At 38.9% G+C, this 19,826-nt stretch overlaps 1 protein-coding gene across 1 annotated transcript in view; it reads left to right on the forward strand.

Annotated features, from left to right (window-relative positions):
• Positions 1-19,826, forward strand: part of CACNB2 (calcium channel, voltage-dependent, beta 2 subunit) — a 225,464-nt gene that overhangs the window by 183,595 nt on the left and 22,043 nt on the right. Inside the window, exons 4-9 of the mRNA XM_015414605.1 lie at positions 1,679-1,801; positions 5,258-5,394; positions 8,984-9,060; positions 14,543-14,676; positions 18,026-18,106; positions 18,581-18,639. Coding sequence (XP_015270091.1) covers positions 1,679-1,801; positions 5,258-5,394; positions 8,984-9,060; positions 14,543-14,676; positions 18,026-18,106; positions 18,581-18,639 — 611 coding nt within the window. The remainder of the gene's footprint in view (positions 1-1,678; positions 1,802-5,257; positions 5,395-8,983; positions 9,061-14,542; positions 14,677-18,025; positions 18,107-18,580; positions 18,640-19,826) is intronic.

Here is a 19,826-nt window from a genome sequence, read left to right on the forward strand (position 1 = left end):
GAGGGGAGCCTCAATTCTCTGGCATTGTGCCATCGAAGAGGCTACCCTTCAAAAGCCCCCTGGCCTGGAGCCTATTGTAAAGGCTCCGCGGAGGTGTCACTTGAGGTGGCACCCCTCCAGGCTGCTGGTGTGTGATTCACTCTTCCCCATTGTGGGGAGAGCGTCCGCCATCACTGTTCCATAGACCAGAAGTCGACCATTGATCAATAGAATCTACTCTGATGGGCAGCAGCATTCCAGTCTCAAGCATAGGAAGGCCTTTCCCAACATATGCAACCTGACTGAACCAGGAATCTTCTATATGCAGTATGCTGTGCCTCTGTGCCACATCCCATTCCAGTCCTGAACAAAAGCATGTTGACTTGGTATCATGATAACTAATGGCTTCAGATTATTATGCCTCACATCACTGGCAATTTCCACCCCCTCCAAATGAACAGAACAGTCCTACACAGAATTATAATTTTCTAACACCATTGTCTTCACTGGGCTTAAAAGTGCGTAACTTTATGTTGTCAAAGGCTTTCATGGCCAGAGTTCATTAGTTGTAGATTTTCTGGGTTGTGTGGCCGTGGCTTTGGCATTGTAGTACCTGACATTTCGCCAGCAGCTGTGACTGGCATCCTCAAAGGTATAACACAGAAAGATGGAGTACTCTCTGTGTCAGTGTAAGAAGAATAATGGTAGGCAGGTACATAAGAGAAGCCAATGTTGGATCAGGCCAATGGCCCATCCAGTACAACACTCTGTCACACAGTGGCCAAAAATACCAGGTGCCATCAGGAGGTCTAGCAGTGGGGCCAGGACCAATGCTCCCTCTAAGCTGTGAAGTCTTGTGAGCAAAAATTCTACCTTGTGAGCTACTGGTATTAAAGTTGTGAGTGAGCAATTTGGCTACTGCATACTTTAGTTTGATCTAGAGCCATCATTTCTGAGCTAAGACAAAAATGTGTGAACCAGAGGCTAAAAAACTGTGAGCTAGCTCACATTAACTCAGCTTAGAGGGAACACTGGCCAGGACACTAGAAGCCCTCCCATTGTTGACACCACCCCCCAAAGCACCAGGAATATAGAGCATCACTTGCCCCGGAGTCCCTATCTATACCTTGTGGCTAATAGCCACTGATGGACCTCTGCTCCATATGCTTATCTAATTCCCTCTTGAAGCCGTCCATGCTTGTAGTCGCCACCACCTCCTGTGGCAGTGAATTCCATATGTTAATCACTCTTTGGGTGAAGAAGTACTTCCTTTCATCTGTTCTAACCCGACTGCTCAGCAATTTCATGGAGTGCCCACGAGTTCTTGTATTGTGAGAAAGGTAATTTATAGCTACTCAAAAAGGTGGGGTAGGGCTGAGTCATTATCTTGTAGGAGTTTCCCAGGCTGTGACATGCTAATGGAGGAGCTTTCCTGAAGAGGTTCTTTTGCATATGGATTGGCTGTTAAAATTCAAATCTTATCTTGCTATAAGAGTTATCCATAATCCTGAGTTCACTGTTGCTGTCTTTGTTCCTGACTTCGTACCATTGTGAATTTTCACTTGATTCTCCCCCTATCCCGGATATCCTATGGTGACAATTAGAAGCCAGCTGTTCACTGTAAAGTCTGTGTAAGTTCCCTAGTTATATTTGTATATGAAGGAAAACAAAAACACTCTTTATCTTGTTTGCTCTACAGACAAAACCCGTTGCATTTGCAGTCCGGACAAATGTTAGCTACAGTGCAGCCCATGATGACGATGTACCAGTTGCCGGCATGGCCATCTCATTTGAAGCTAAAGATTTCCTACATGTTAAAGAAGTAAGATAATTTATATTTAAATGTTAGAAGCTCATGTCAAAGATAACATTTTAATGCATGTTGTTCATACATTTAGAATACGAGCTAGATTGTCTGTGAATAGACAGCACCCAGGTTTTTCCTTCCTATTTTTGCTCTTCCAGTATCCCTTCTGCCCTGCTTCACTGATAACTAGTAGAATTAAAATGAGTTTTGAGGGTCAGATAGTCATGTGTCTAATGTAGTAGAAATGAAAGAGAAGAGAATGTATGTATGCAACTGAACTCTTGCACACCTGATGCTTTCTGGTTAAAAGTCACTTTCTTCAACAGTGCATCCTACTTCAATTATGGCTGTATATTCTTAAAGATGCAGTGATTTTTTTTGTTGTTAAATAGTATTTATTCCTGATCCTACCCTTGAATATAACTTTAATATAACCTTATAACTGCTTCTGCAAAACCTCTGAATGAGCTAAGGTTCTGTAGTTTCTGTGAACCTGCAGTTTACTTTTATAGAAGCATATAAAATAGAATGAAAGCATAAAGTGATTGAAATGGCAGAGTGGTATATATTAAAACATTTGGATTATCTTGCAGATTAACTAGACTTTTACTTATGTGGATAATAACCATTAAGGCTATTTCATATAATAATGCTTTATCAGTAGAATGAAATACAGATTAAGAAATAAGAAGGAATAAAAGTTCCGAAATGTGTGTTTCTGTACAATGATGTTACATTTTCTCCCTAACCTGTATTTTGATGGTAAATAAGTGGATTGTGTTTCTTCTGAGTAAATATATTCATAGAATCGTAGAGTTGGAAGGGACCTCCAGGGTCAACATACTTACAATATACGTACTCATAAGGGAATGATTTAAATACAAACCATATTTATGAGATACAAGTCTTTTCTGAAACATTAAAAACACACTTCGTCCAAACTAAACTGGGATGCGTACTACCCGTGGTAAATTCCAGAAGGGTAGACATGTTAGCCTGCAACGAAAACAAAGAATATTTTGGTATATTGTTTGTGGCATAAAACTTTGCGAGAGCCCACTTATTCATACGCAATGATAAACAGAAGAATCAAGATAATGTTGTAGATGCATGTCATGTATAAAATTCAACAAGGATTTGCAAAACAAAAACAAAATAAAGTAACCCAACATTTTTATTTGGTTGCAATGAGATTTCATAGATATTAAAAGAAAATTCATGTACTTACAGTTCTGAGATCACTGCATAAATGAAAGATTTCTGCAATATTAGCCACTGAGCACAATGTTTAACCCTAAGAGATAACTCAATTGTAAGACTTCTTTCATTAGCAAACGTGTCTGGGATTTATGAAGAAGAAGAAATTGGATTTATACCCCGCCCTTCACTACCCAAAGGTGTCTCAGAGCGACTTACAAACTCCTTTCCCTTCCCCTCCCCACAATAGACACCCTATGAAGTAGGCGGGGCTCAGAGAGCTCTTGACAGAAACTGCTCTTTTTCAAGAACAGCTCTTATCAGAGCTATGGCTTGCCCAAGGCCATGCAGCCAGGTGCAAGTGGAGGAGTGGGGAATCAAACCCGGTTCTCCCCGATTAGAGTCCGCACACTTAACCACTACACCAAACTGGCTCTGTTTATGTTTTGACTATAGAACCTTTAGAACCTATAGTTGTAGCATGCTAATTTGGACAGACACACCATTACAAACAGTTAGGATATAACACATCTTCAAATTTTCAGTTATATTATGCTTGTTTTGATTTAAATAAAGCTACTTAACTGGGACTAAGTTTTTAGACAAAATAAAATAGAAGCAGTTTTGAAGGGATGAAAAGCACGATTGAAAGAAGGATTCATTTCTCTCTTCTATCTGCTGCTTTCCCACTTTCCTGTTGTTAGGTATCTGGAAAATGGCTACTGCCTACTAATGGCAGGCAGGAAGCTTCACAGAGCTTTTGCAGCATTTTTAAGGAAGTGTGAATCCAGATTCCTCAGTCCCACATTTCCAGTATGACATCTAGGGATTATAGAGCATAATCCATCCATGAACTAGCGTGCTGTAGTGGTTAGAGTGTTAGACTAGGATCTGGGAGGTTCAGGTTTGAATCACTACTCTGCTGTGGAAGCTTGCTGGGTGACCTTGGGCCAGTCACATACTCTCAACAGGGTTGTTGTAAGAATAAAATGGAGAAAGGGAGACAAGTACATGAAATAGATAAATAAAGAAATTAAGTCCCATTGCACATGTACAATTCCCTACTGTTAAAATTAGAGACATAAAATCATTTCACTTTTTCTATGTAGTATCCCTAAATTGTACCACATCTAAAATCATTCAGGTGTAGCATTGTTAGGTTATAGCCCAGAGATCAGTAATACACCTTTAAACTTCCTAATGTTGCAGGGGATATGACAGCCATGACTTCGCTCACTCTTCTTTCCTCAGTCCTGTTCTGTTCTCTCTCTCTCTCCCTCACAACCCGTGTAGCACATGAAATCCTTTCATTATTGCAGGTAAGAGAAGCAGAGAACAAAACCATAGGATATGACAGGAGAGGGCAGAAGAAGTTGTGATTGTTTCATCTCCGGTTGTATAATTGAATTTAAAGGTACATGGCCACTTGCTGAGTTGCAAGTTGGTGGCCTTAGCCTCAAGCCATCTCCAGTACTTTTAAAAAAATGTACATTATGCAATTCTGTGCCTCCTCATCCACACTTATTTGGGTTATAGATAAAATACTGAAATACTGTTGCAAATGTCTTACCACTTTCTGAGCATGCATGCTGATATGCCAATAATAATGGTTATCTTATACAAAACAAATCCTACTTAAAAGACTTAGCCCACTGAGGTCATTGAGCTGAGATAGGTGTAACTCTTCTTAGGGTTGCACTGTCCATGTCTTTAAGGTTACAATGGCTGAATATGCATCTGAGAGCCCATGTAGTGTAGTGGTTACAGATTTGATCTAGTACCTAGAATCAGATCCCCACTTGGCCATGGAGCACTGTGGGTGACCTTGGACTAGTCACAATCACCTTGGCCCGTATCAGAGGATTTTTGTGAGGATAAAATTGGGAAGGGAGAGTGGTATAGGCTGCCTTGAGTTCCATGGAGGAAGTGGAGCATGAAAATGGTAGAGACGGATTTTTCCTGTCTTCTCCCAGTGATGGTCAAAAAGGCAAAAAGGGGGACCCACCACAACACTAGCAGCAGCAGTGAGGATGAGGAAGCAAGCAAAATTGCCCTTATGGCTCCTGTACTAGCACACTCCTAACACAGTACTCTTCTGCTGGCACAAGGCTCTTTAGTGCTGTTGAAAAGGATTCATGGTACCTAACACCATATAAATACCTTACTTACAATTATTTATAAGACTAGCATTGCAACTGTGATACAGAAGAATGGATTAAAAATCCTTTGCCATGAGCTGCTTCTAATATTTAAATATGTGACCTGTTTCTTTAGAAATTTAACAATGACTGGTGGATAGGACGGTTGGTGAAAGAAGGCTGTGAAATAGGTTTCATACCAAGTCCAGTCAAATTAGAAAACATGAGACTGCAGCATGAACAAAAGGCTAAGCAAGGAAAATTTTACTCCAGGTAATTAAAAATATTTATAATTTATATATTTACCACAGTATTTTGTATATCTTGTATGTATTTGCCTTACTGTAAGGATCAGTGATGAAAAGAGTTGGATTAAAATATTTGTTGCAAGTAAATATTTTGAATAGCATGATTTCGCTATTGGGGGGAAATGAAAATTGTATTCTAAACAAAAACTATAGTTTCTTTCTTTCTTTCTTAAAAATATTCCTGATTAATATTGTTGGTTACAGTCTCATAAGAATTATACTGATAGTTTTGACATTCATGTCACAATACTGTTTTAGTAACATTTAGCTTTTCCCCAAATTATAAGAATATCATTAATACTTGTAAAAGTAGTAGTATTTTCTGATCTCTTTGGCTTTACTTGAAGGTTTATCTTAAAAGAGCCCTTAAACCTATTCAGACAGTATTTTGCCTGGTTGTATTCCATGAGGGGGAAGGGACATAGGCTTTGGTCTTGCATGTTTCCTTTCCTGTCTTGTGTGGGATCCTGGGTACATGTCAAGAAAAACATGGGATTTTCCTGGCCTGTGTGCCCTATTGTTCAGAGATTAGAGGTGATGGAGTATACAAGACCATGTTTCCTGGTCTCTTTTTAGTATGATCTTGAGTGCAAAGTATTGTCTGAACAGGGCCTTTTGATGTGCTTATATTTTTCCTTAATTTTAGACCCTTCCATGCCACTTCTGTAAGAAAAATTCTGTTTGAACCAGTAAAAATCACAAAATAATAGTAGTTCTCAGGGGTCATTTTGTAGAAAAAGAGATGCAGGAGCTCATTAGCATATCTAATAGGCTATTAGCATAATATCTTATTAGCATATGCCACACCCTGGGCATGTAAGAAAGGGCCACAAGAACTGAGTACTGATGCAACCCTTCCTGCCCTCTCTCTCATCATCTGCCTAACTTCACAGAATCAGCATTGCTGTCAGATGGCTATCTAGCCTCTGTTTGAAAACCTCCAAAGAAGGCAAGCACACCACCTCCCGAGGCAGCCCGTTCCATTGAGGAACCGTTCTGACTGTCAGGAAGTTCTTCCTAATGTTTAGCTGAAAACTCTTTTGATTTAATTTCAACCCCTTGGTTCCGGTCCGACCTTCTGGGGCAGAGGATATGGGCAGCTTCATATGTTTGTATACTATGGGCCCCTTCGATACTTTTATATTATCACGTTGTTAGCATAACTCTGTGTTACAAACTAGCTGAAAAACTAGGGTGAGAGTTACCCTACTGAAAGTATGTCCACTGGTGGACCTCCTGATGGCACCTGGTATTTTTGGCCACTATGTGACAGAGTGTTGGACTGGATGGGCCTTTGGCCTGATCCAACATTGGCGTCTCTTATGTTCTTATTATGTTGTTTTCCTCTATCTTCTTTAGGTGAATTTTGATAATTGAATAGAGTAAAACTACAGCATGGTCTACTTTATTGACTTTTATAAAGAATTATGCACTTCATGTATATGCTAACTCATGATACAAATAGAGCAATCATCCCCATTCTCCGCCTCTCAGTTCACCAACTCCTCCACAAAGTATGTCAATTTGCCACTCTCCCATTTGTAAATGAATCAGAGACTATGAAGAAGAAAATCATATGACTTACATAACTTGGAGAACTACTGATGTTCTTGGAATGCAATAATGCAACCTGGCCACCTTTCCCACAGCAGCCATTTGTCACTAAAAGGTACATTCCTTTTTTCTCCCAGCATTTGAAGAGGTGCTGAATGGAAAGGCTTTGACTATTTCTCTCAGAGACAAAACCATCATCCCAAAGCAAGCAGGCAGGAGCGCTAGATCTTTCCTAAAGCTCTTTACTGGAAGATTCTAAAGGCAGGCAATTTATATCTACTCAGGAAGGTGGGGTAGGGCTGAGTTATTATCTTGTAGGAGTTCCCCAGGCTGTGACATGCTAATAGAGGAGCCATGGAGAAGTAGAATTGATGGAGTTTTTAGACCACCTCAACAACTTCCACCTGAACATACAATTCACCATGGAAAAAGAAATCGAGGGTAAACTCCCATTTCTAGATATCATGGTAATCCGCAATGCTAACCTTCAATTAGGTCACAAGGTCTACAGAAAACTAACTCACACGGATTGTTATTTACACAAAAACTCCAATCACCACCCTCAGCAAAAAAGAGGCATAATCAAAACAGTAGACCACGCAAGTTGGATATGTGAACTACACTTTCTCAACGATGAACTAAATCATCTAAACCACTCACTTCAAGCAAATGGCTACTCCAAGAATGAAATCAGAAGACCAATTAAACCAAAGGTAAAACAAACAACTGAGGAAAAACAGTCTCCCACAGGAAAAGTGTTTTTGCCATATATCAAAGGAATCATTGATCAGATGGGAAAACTTATGAAAAAACACAACCTACATACAGTATTCAGACCCACCAGAAAAATACAACAGGTGCTACGATTGGCAAAAGACAGAAGAGACCCCCTCACTTCTGTAGGAGTATACCGCATACCATGCAGTTGTGGACAGGTTTACATTGAGACCACACAGCGTTACATTGAGACCACACATAGCATTCAGACAAGAATAAAAGAACATGAAAGGCCAACCAGAAAATACAGCAGTGGCTGAACATAGCCTTACTCAAACGACACAGTATCTTATTCCAAGACACTGAAAGGCTGGACAACACATCCAATTACCATGTCAGATTACACAGGGAATAGTTACATTTATAGCCCATTGAAGAACATAGCTGTAAGCATAACTTTATGATGAAGTTAATCAACAGTATATTTTCAATACGTCACCAAGAGAAATGAATTGTTGAAAGACAGTTTATGTACACATCCTTGTTCAGAAGAAGATCATTGTCGAAATGGCACACCATTCCGGAGACCACCGTCTACATTCACTATATATATTACTTATTTTCTGTTATTGTATATTATAATTTATGAATATATTACCAAGCACTAAATTGTCACAGTTCTTTTTTCTTTTTTTCATTAGATTACACAGGGAAGCCATTGAAATTTATAAACATAAACACAATTTAAACAGGAAAGAAGAGAGCTTAAAAATAAATAGGGCATGGTTTCCTGTCCTGAAAAACACAAAATGCTCTACATCTTACAGTACCACTACAGATAAGATTAGAATTTCAGCAGCCAATCCATATGCAAAAGAACCTCCTCAGGAAAGCTCCTCCATTAGCATGTCACAGCCTGGGAAACTCCTACAAGATAATGACTCAGCCCAACCCCACCTTCCTGAGTAGATATAAATTACCTGCCTACCAATTTTCTTCTCACTTTGACACAGAGAGTACTCCATCTTTCTGTGTTACACCTTTGAGGATGCCAATCACAGCTGCTGGTAAAATGTCAGGTCCTACAATGCCAAGACCACAGCCATACAGCCCGGAAAATCTACAACAACCAATCCTGTATAATTGTTTCTTAATTTTTCATATGGTTTCTGGAAAATACTAACATCTGCATTTGGTCAAGAAAATTTCTCTGCTTGTCTATTAGGATGAATGGCAAGTAAATATATTATTAAAAACAGTTAAACTATATTTATTTACTCTAGTAAATCAGGAGGAAATTCATCATCTAGTTTGGGTGACGTAGTACCTAGTTCCAGAAAGTCAACACCTCCGTCATCTGGTAAGTGGGTCATTGCTGTTTTTTAAAAATCAGTGTCTTCCTTTATGCTACCGTTTTCAGTAACAAAGCCTTTCATTGAGGAGACAATCACTGTGTTTTTCTCCCCCTCTTATAAACAATTAATTAAAAGGTTCGGGTTCCAGATCTGGCAGGTTTGCAAAGAAAATTAAACAAGTAGGGCTTGGGCAGCAGGGTTTTAAAAAGGAGAGGAACGGACCAGAACGAAGCCCACACTTCTGTGGTCTGCTCCTATGCCCCGCCCTTCAGGAAGCATTCCCCAGGCAGACAGCAATTGGCCAGCGATTGGGAAGGCTTCCAGGCCATGCCCAGGAAGACCCATAAGTGCTGTGGCAGAGCCCAGCCCCAGACGCTGCGGCAAGCAATGTGCATTCCCTTTTCACCTTAGCACCTAGCCCTGCAGCCGCAAAGCAGCCTCTGGTCAGTCTGCAGCCACAATTCATTGGAAGTGGGCATAACTCTGCATTGTTTTATATCCAGCAAAGTTTCTTTGATAAAAATAGAGACATGCTTTTAATACCACTATTTTCATACAAATGATCACTGCTCAATGCCTGAATTACACATTGCTAAAGGCTCTACTCCATCTGCTATGTACTGAATGTGCCACCATGCCTAATTCTTAAAAGCCAGTTTAGTTGAAAGATGTACTAAAAAAACTTAATAGTGTTCCGGTGTGTCATTAGCAATTCAAAATAAACTTCATAACATTTATAATGACAGGCTGTGATTATGTGGGGTTTTATTGTTCATGTGTATGCATTTACATGCATATGCACTAGATACAAGATGCACTTGCACTAGGGTTGCCAGCTCTGGGTTGGGAAATACCTGGGGATTTGGGGGGTGGAGCCACAGGAGAGTGCGGTTTGGGGAGGGGAGGGACCTCAGTGGGTTACAATGCCATAGAGTTCACCTTCCAAGAAAGTAATTTCTCCAGGTGAACTGATCACTGTCACCTGGAGATTAGTTGTAATAGCAAGAGATCTCCAGCCGCCACCTGAAGGTTGGCAACCCTAACTTGCACCATGCTCAGGTTCAACATTTTGAGACTGAAGGAGGGGCTGATGAACACCCTTGAAAGTGACAACTTTAGCAACTCACACAACATTTTATGTAGGGAATCCTAAAGGACAACAGCAAAAATAGAACAGGGACAGTTATTGTACAACTACTAGTTTCAGAAAACAGGGACTAGCCCTGATTAGTAGTCGAAGCATTATTTATTTGAATATCTGTACCCTGCCTTTTCCTATGGCCAAAGTTGGCTTGCAAATTCAATTTTAAAATGTGCAAAATACAATAAAACCACAAATAATGCCCTTCTTTAAAAAGCCTACAGCCTACATCCCAATAAAAGTTCTATCACATAAAATGGCCTTACCACTCTTCCTAAGCACCTCTAGAAATGGTGTGTCTCCCTCACTTTCTGGTTGCATGTGGAGGGGCAATGAAAACAGTATGGGCTCTGGTTGATATCCTAAGCAGAGAAACACCTAGCAGATGGCAGCCTGAGGGCCATGCTTGGTATATAGAAACTTGGGAAGGAGACTTTTAGATATATGCTTCCTGAGCTGTGAAAGGCCGTAACCATGCCGTATCCATGCCAGTGATAGCTAGGGCTGCCAAATCCCCCCACCCCAGAGGCCCGTTCCCCGACGCCGGGGAACTGGGCCCCAGGGGGAACCCTGCCCCAGCGTGCACGTCACAGGGAAGTGACGTTATGACGCCGGGCACACTGGGGGCGGGGCCACGGCCATACAAGGGAAAACTCTATGGTTTTCCCTTGTATGGTTAACCCGGCCCCAGCGTGCCCAGTGTCATGACGTCACTTCCCTGTGACGTGCATGCAGTGCGCGCGCACACACACGCTTGCAGCCAAACAGGAGTCCCCCGCCGGCAGGGTAAGTGCCACTTGGCAACCCTAGTGATAGCTCTTAAGTGGATCGTGCTGAAAAGCTGTGGCCTGTCTTTAAGACAACAGGGGAGAGGTTGATAGCATATTAAACTGTTGTGTAACTAACATGTCTGGATATATTTCATTTAAGACACCAGAAATTGAAATATTAAATTAATTAAGCCTGCTACCCTCCATGTTTTTGTTGAATGGTTTACCTTTTGCCACATTTTGTTGAAATATTCTGTGCTCTCTCACTTCTGAAGAAATGTGCATGCACACGAAAGCCTATACCTTGAATAAAACTTTTTGGTCTTAAAGGTGCCACTGGACTCAAACTTTGTTCTCTCTTCTGAGTTATTCTTTTTGAGTCAGAGGTTAAAATTACTGCAAAATTCATTGTCAGTGAAAGGGAACTTAATGGCTTCTCAAAGAATTTATAATTACAATATATCCAGAATTTTGTTTAAAATAGATGGAGAAAGTTCCTAGCACTATTATTATTTTACACCATGATGCCTCAATTATTTGTAAGCTTGTCTAATTCTATAAATTTGATTAAATCTAATATTCAAGCCTTTTCAGTTGCACTTATTAACGAACTGCATGTGCATATCAGAGTTCTTTAGAAATATGTGAATGTTTAGCAATTAAGGATAATTTTTTAGTTTGTTGATATGCTTTCTTTGTAAAGAGTGTAAGGAACAATGATCCTGTTGAGCTACAGATATAAAAGATTAATGATATTTTAAATAAACAGTAAATTCAGGATATTCATATATAAATTAAATCAAAGAGGTCAGAATTATATATTTTATGATGGCATCGGCCAACCATTATGGGGAGTAAGGAGATTGGAACAGGACGTTTTGAGCTTGGTGAATTTGTTATACAATTATTTCAGAACATTAGACACACATTGTGAGCTAGGATCAAACCAGATTTCTTATGTATATTTACAAAACCTGTTCCCAAAATTTGAATTTAACAGTGATCATTATGGCTCTTGAATGAGCTTAGGAAAATTAGTCTGCCCTTAAAGTTGATGATGGGAAATGGTGGCCAGCCTATAGATAGCATCTGGCTCCTTCCTTTCTTTTCTGCAGTCCTTCTCCCTCTTCATCCTAGTCCTATTTATGGCACATTCAGTGGTAGAAGAGTTCTTCCACTTTGAGATGTCAAGCTTTCACTAACAATGTGGCAAGATGGTAGCACAGATATCATTGCTGGGAATGTCTATCTCCCAAGTAACTTGGGAATACCCAGGAAATGGCCTTTCCTGCTTTAAGCAAGCTGCCATGCTGAAAGACATAAAGACATAACAGCTAAAGTTGTCCCCACCCAATAATAACTTAAGCCTGGTAATAGCAATAATGATCTTGAAAATCTATCCTGAGTCAAGTAGAGTCTTGAATGAGCAAAGCTGCATGAGTCGAGTGGGAAGAGTTTGGAGCACTGCCATTTCTTTGGCACAACAGCCATGACTAAAAACGGTCTTTAATCAAAAGCAAGACTAGGTTTTCACCAAGTGTGCCATAAAAAAAAAGGAGGCTGTCTTATATTTGCATAGAAGTTACTGTTATGTCCAGTAATAATAATTTTGTTTATGTAAACATTTTAAGGGGGGTCATCTTACATTCAGGGCTGCCTTCCTTTCAGAAAATAAACTCATGTTTTTAAATGGAGGCTTTCAATGCCATAAATTGTCCTTTTTTAAGTAAAAAAGAAAAGTATATAGGTAGAATGAACCAGTTCACCAACTGGCCCTACCGTAGCTATAGCTCTGCTGCAGTTGGTCACTCAGGGGAAAAAAAAAGCTTGTTTATTTCTTTAAAACTGCTTGCTGGTTCCAACTGCATGACTGACAGCAGTAAAACACTTATTTCAAAACATATCTTTCTGCACATGTGATTGTCTAGGACAGTAGCCAACATTTCTGAAGAGCTAAACATTACTTAAAATTTGAATAGCTAAAGCATGTGCCATAGGGTGCAAAATATTACAAGTGAATATGAACATATACCACTATTCATTCTCTGTGTATTAATCTTGTATTCATTCAGAAATACTTTATGATGGTGGCACAACTGTGCTCTGAACAGTTGCATGAATTGTTGAGATCATAGGTAGGAAAGCGCTAGTTTAGTACTTCTAATGTGTAGCAGATATTTGATAGAATATGCTACAAAGAAAACACTATGGAAAATAATTCAGTCTATTTAAAATAATTTCAGAACTCCCAACTTTGTAAAACAAAATGAATTCTTGTATATTTCACTCACATACCTATTGCATTTATCACCTTCTTTGTGTGGTATTTTAAAGTCCATAGGTTATGTTGACTTATAAAATCACTCCTTAAATAGTCATTCTTGCATTTCTTTTTCCCAAGGAGACCCAAAAAGAATAGAACTTTTTGTTCTAATCCTGACCCAAAAATTAAATCCCCTTTGATTTCTGTACCAAACTTCCAGTGCTGGTAGTATGGCTCAATTACATAGTTACAGGTTCTAAAATATTACTATATGCTATATAGGCCAGGGTTCCCCAACGTGGAACTCATAGGTGCCTTCGTACCTACCAGTACTTCCCCTGGTTCTTGCTGAGCATTTCAGAAAGTGTGGGGGGGCACTGTAAGGGATTGTTACTGGCTACCCCCCATTAAATGAAAGGAGCTTTCATGGCTGCAATAGCAACCACCACTGGAGAATCAGGAGGACTGGTTCCATTTCCCTTTGTGATTCAACCGCCCCCTTTTCAGGATTTCTTCCTTTTTATTCCTCCTATCCCTGTTCTTCTTTCTCTTTCTTCCCCTCCCCCTGTCCTTTCCTTCATTTTTTAAAATTCCCCTTCTGCAATTATTTTGGGGTCGCGAAGAGTCGGACTCGACTGTGTGACTGAACAACAACAAAGATTATTTTGCAGAGTTGGAAGGGAGATATTGTATTTGGCTCTGCCTCTTACAGCAGCCATTTGGGGTTTGGCTCCACTCCCATGACAGCCATTTTGTAATGGCACATGCCTCCCTCCTCTCAAAACTCTAAAGGTGCCCACAGACTCAAAAAAGTTGGGGATCCATGACATAGGATAAACAGGTTTATATTGGTGAAAATACACACACTTATTCAGCATTAATTAATCTGGGCTGCTTGGATTTGGGAGTTTCCTGAAGCCTGACTTACTTGTTCTGCTATTTAACTTTCTGTATGTAGATTTTTTGGTATGTTGCCTACCTGTTTCCATCTGCCCAGCAGATTTGAAAACTCAAAGTCTATACACCCAGTATAACCAAGAATACATTTGTATTTATGAGTTTCTATGCAGTTGGGGGGAAACACGGCTGAATAAAAACAACATAGATTTGTTAAAATTTCATATAATTTCATGTGATGATTTCATAACCCTGGTGTATTATACCTTTAAAATTTCCCCTTTTTTCTTTTTGATTCTGTTTGATATTCCTGATGGAGGTCCGCCTTGGGATATTATTGCTTTATGTTTGTTTCTCTTTACCTTTTTCTCATCTCCCTGCCATCTGATAATTTTACATTGTTTATCTACATATAGCTATAGACATAGATGCCAGTGGCTTAGATGCAGAAGAAATTGATATTCCAGCAAACCATCGCTCCCCCAAACCCAGTGCAAACAGTGTAACATCACCCCACTCCAAAGAGAAAAGAATGCCCTTCTTTAAGAAGGTAACACCGACTTCCAAGCTGCCGTCTGTACACCTGCTCACTAGCACTGCGTCACATTCTAGTCCTGTTGACTGTCTGCGTCCTTTGACAAGCCAATAACATGCATGCTCTTGTTATTCTTTGTTTCTTTTCCATGCTGCTGTAGCTAAGCAGAAGCAGAAATCGGTAAGTCTGCATTGACACGAGCTATGTTTATTCTGCCACTGGCATCATTAGCATCATCACCTACAGCTTATACAGCACAATCATTTTAGAGCAAGGGAAGAAACCTATCAAACCGCTAGCTGATTCAGTGCAGTAAAAAACAAGCAGAATAAGCCCCTTGAGTGACTCAGTCAGACAATGCTTATGGTACTTTTCCTTTTTGATGGAATAATAGGCTGCCAAGGGAATTTCTTTAAACATCCGCAGAAGCGAAACTTTGACCTGATAATGCACCTCTTTAGTGCATGCTTACTCTTTGTCTTTTTTTTCCTCCAGATTTTTGACTTGTAATTCACTCTTACAATTCATTTTTGTTAAATCTAAACAGATACTCATCTTGTTCTTTAAAAAGAACCTTCAGTTTTTAATTTAGTCAGTATGTAAACTTCTAATCCACTAGGTGCAAAATCTGCAGATGAGCAAGACCAGTGGAAAACTGCAGACTTGTTTTGGCGGTCTACTGTGAGTTTTTCCTATTGTCATATATAAATTCTTTCCCATTGTTCTTGCCTTCTCCTCCATCAGTCAGACTGTAGCATCTTGCCTATTAGAGAACAGAACTAGTGGTTCCCTTTACAGGCAGAGTTACCCATAGGTAGGGTAATGAATATTGTATATAGTCATGCTGTTTTCATCCCTTATCTGGGGACTACAAGAAACTAAATCCTTGGAATTTGTTATCTAGTAGCCAATTACTAAGCAACTGGAGAGTGATGCTAGCAGTTTAGATTTTTAGTTTTTTACAAGAACATCCTCAAATTACTTTTTTTTAATTTAGAAGCACACCTGCATACGGAACATGTAAATTTCCATGGGCTTCCATGGACCATAGTTTGCCAAGCCCAGCTAAACTTGGCTATATAAGAAATTCCATTTCTTCATGAGTCCAACCTTTTTCAAACCCTGTTTGATTCTTCTATGCATTAAAAAAATTCCCTTGCTTGCCTCATTTACCTTCCATTATAGATGCCACAATTACTTTGCCCAGACCTTTACAGAATGTCAGTAAATAAAATGCAATTAACTCATTATTACGTAGAATGTTTTTTTTAAAAAAAAAAATCCATTGTTTCTGTGACAATTATATGTTCTTTTAAATACTAGTCTGTTCTTTGTTTCCACTGGGCTAAGTTTTTAGGAACAGGGCAAAGTAATTATTGCTGCTTTTTATTATACTTTTGCAAGACGGAATTCCCTAATTCTCTGCAAAATTCCACAGATGTAGTAGTGATCCCTTTCATGTCAATCTGTGCTCACTATCATCTGGATAGACATTCTAATTAACTCACTGTTACAGTCAAAGCTTAGCCTTCAGATAGCAAAAATATCCCTTACAAGCTATTTAGAAGTAATTTGTAGTAATGAATTTAGAGATGAAGATTTGTTTCATTCCCACTACATATTGCCACTGACAGCACAGTAAATTAGAGCTGAGAGAAGCTGCTGGTTGGCACACAATTGATTTTTAACAAGTGAGAGTATTCCATCAAATAAGGTAATTTCTGTACCTACCCTAACTTTTAAGGGTTATAATTAGAGCAAATGCTATTTTGTAGATAGCCACCATAAAACAGAGAAATATTACTGTGGGGCATTGATCTGCTAGATAAAGGAGGGTTATAGCTGAGGTTTTATGGGCTGCTATAATAATACATAATCCTATTATTTATATTAATCATCATAATAATTGTAAGAGTGTATCATCATAATTAGCGCTAGAAAATTATAGGCTTTCCCTCTAAACATTAAGTAAGATCCAGCCCCGTGCAAGTAATTCACATGCTTTTGATGCCTTGGGCACTTTTCTTCTGTATCAATGATGTGGTGATTTATGTAGAACCAAACAAAACAAGAACATCCTTAACACAAATGTGTGTTTCATGTTTTAGACTGCTTTAGAAAGCTGCTTGTGTGGCTTTGTGTGCTGTTGCTGTATTAACGTTTGTCTTTGTTTTCTTATGTTTGTATTCTACCTTATTGCTTTGATTGTGGTTACACCTGAGACATGTTCAGTTCTGAAATAATGAACAATGGCAACTTTCCATGATGCTCACTGGTGTATTTACACTATGTAGGCCCTTGAAAAGTAGATCTGGCATACCTACTTTTAAGCTTTTTACAGGTTGGTGGTTTTGAATTTGAAACATTTGTGCTCTGCAAACGAACATACAAACAAAACTATGAGTTTTTTAAAGCTACTTTTAATGCTCATAGTGAGCTTTTAAAAAAGATTTTTGCCATATTAGCATTTAATTGTTTGAGATATTTTACACGTTTAATGATCAATAATTCCTTCATAACTTTGCATGATACATTGAGTAAGTAATGTATTAAATGGTACATACTACCATGCAATGCTTCAAGATTGGTAAAAGTCTTCTCAAGAGGAAGAATTGCTGTACTGGGTGTATAGATCATTTTTGAATTGCTACCATAATCATCATTGTGAATTCATACACCAGTAGCCCTGAAATGAAAAATTTAAAATATAATGTGAGTGAAAAACTCTCTAATGAGCAATGAGAATTCACAATAGGATATAATTATGGTTTAGTAAATTGGAGATTTACATTGAAGGGGAAAGAATTTTTCCTGTTTGTTTGCCTTTCAGTGCCATCCTAAGCAGAGATATACTCTTCTAGGCTCATTGATTTCAGTGGACTTGGAAACTCTATTTAAGATGGCACTGTTAATCTCTCTTCTCCCTATCTACTTATTATTAGATTTCAGAACTGGTTTGACTGAAATGGCTTTCTTTTCTAGATAACAGCCCAATTACAATAGAATTCTGCAGATACAGTACATTGGCCACTCTGAAAGCATGGGGGTCATCATACAACTATATCAGAATGAAATTCTGGCTCTGCTGATGATAGTTTGTGATAGAATAGTGATAAGAATTTTGCTTAAACTGAATAGTAGACTATGCCAATGAGGACTTAGTGAAGAAATGTATAGCATATTCTCCCAAGAATCACTAATATTGTGAGGTACTTTCAGATTTGTGGGGAGTGGCCTGGAGTGGGACATCAACATGTCTTAGATTTCCAACTTGGTGACACCTCTGGATATTCCATTACATAAAATAAACAAAGAAGTAGCTTTTATTATGAACAGAACACTGAGTGCTTTCTCTTTTTATCAGACAGAGCACATCCCTCCGTATGATGTAGTGCCTTCAATGCGGCCAGTAGTTTTAGTGGGGCCTTCCTTAAAAGGATATGAGGTAAGAATGAACATTTTGCTCAAAACAGTGTAGCTTCTGTCTGTTGTTGTTGTTGTTGTTTTTTACAGTGCAACACTAAGCCAAGTTGCACCTTTCTAAGCCCCATTGACTTCAAGAACTCAAAAGGTTATAACTCTGTTTAGGACTGCATTGTTAGTGTTAAAGAGAAATAATGTGTCGCACTAGCAGCATCAAAATGAATATAATAAAAGTTATGGAGAAGGAAAAATTAGATAATTTTTGAAATAATTCTTTGTCTTCTCTAGTTTCTGTTTGGACTAACTGAAAAACAAGATACTGCATGTCAATAATATAGTTTCCCCTGCCTAGTGCATCCTTGAGCCGGCCTTGGCTGGGAGGGCAGGGTATAAATTTGATAATAAATTAAAATAAATAAATAAAAATTCCAATGATCTGTTGTTTCAGTGATATTTCAATGATATTGTTTCAGTGATCTGTTGCTTTTGCTTTTAGGTGACAGATATGATGCAAAAAGCATTATTTGATTTTTTAAAACACAGATTTGAAGGGCGGTAAGTACTTAAGGATCCAGAATCATATAAAATATTTTGTAAGTCAAATATAAATATCTAAACTGAAGTCCTTTGCACTTCCTTTACAAATCTTGGCTAAGGATGTTATTGACAGTATTTTTCTTATGAGCCATAGAACAGGTCTAGTGCTTCACCCATTAATGCTTCAATTAGCATTTTGCTAAACAAACGATAAAATTTGTAATGGTACTTATAGGTTGTGTTTTCAAATAAAATGAATTAAATATGGTTTAGTTTACAGTTCTTGCAAAAACATAATCTCAGCAACAGCATCAACAAAAAAATTCAAGGAACAAGTGAAAAGAACTGTGATCAGTTTTATAATGCTCTGGAAGAATGTGACCTCTGACTAAATATGGATAGCCAGAAAGTTTAAAGATGGGACAGTGCCAAATAATGAACTCTGACTCAAGAAACCAAAATAAGCATAGATAAAATCTTAATGCTGAAACTTTCAGTGCACCGTATACTGAAATAGACCTGCTAAATCCTGTGCCTGGGTGAAGATGGTTGAATAGCAATAGGAGAAAAAATACAGCTGAATCTTAACACCCTTCTTGTCAGAGTCCCACAGCAATCAGTCTCAACAATGTTCCTTCAGAAGGATCAAGTTTATTGAAGACAGTAAAGGCAGGTCATCTGTGCATACATTCTGTGTTAGAGTGAACCCAACTGGCAGGAGAGGGGAAGATATACTGCGTTCAAAGTGGGGCCCCTGATGGAGCTAAGCCAATCAGAGGTGCAGGCATGCCAAAAGTAGCAGGAGCAGGTTCCCAGGCAGAGCGAAGAGCGAAGTACAAGGTCAGGCTAACAGATAAGACACAGCAGAAGAAGTGAAAGTTAACATTCCAGAACATGAAGATGCTCACCCAGCGGCCTCCTTCCCCGCCCCCACCACATACAGTGGCAGTGTAGCTGACACTTCTCTGCAACACAGAGAACATAGTATTTTAAATATATGCAAACTGCTACATGTCCTTCCTTAGTATGTGCTTCCCAAGCTAAATATCTCCACTTTTAAAGAACAGATTGGAATAAAGGCCTTCATACTTGCCTACATTTCTACAGGTATGATCCCAAAGTCTTACATGTACAGTACTTTAAAAATTGACTACTTCACATTTTCACAATCGCTGCAGCAAACTTATACTTGGGTTTGTAAAAAA

Source organism: Gekko japonicus, unplaced genomic scaffold (assembly GCF_001447785.1).
Source record: "Gekko japonicus isolate JY-2015 unplaced genomic scaffold, Gekko_japonicus_V1.1 scaffold780, whole genome shotgun sequence".
Lineage (NCBI taxonomy): Eukaryota > Metazoa > Chordata > Lepidosauria > Squamata > Gekkonidae > Gekko > Gekko japonicus.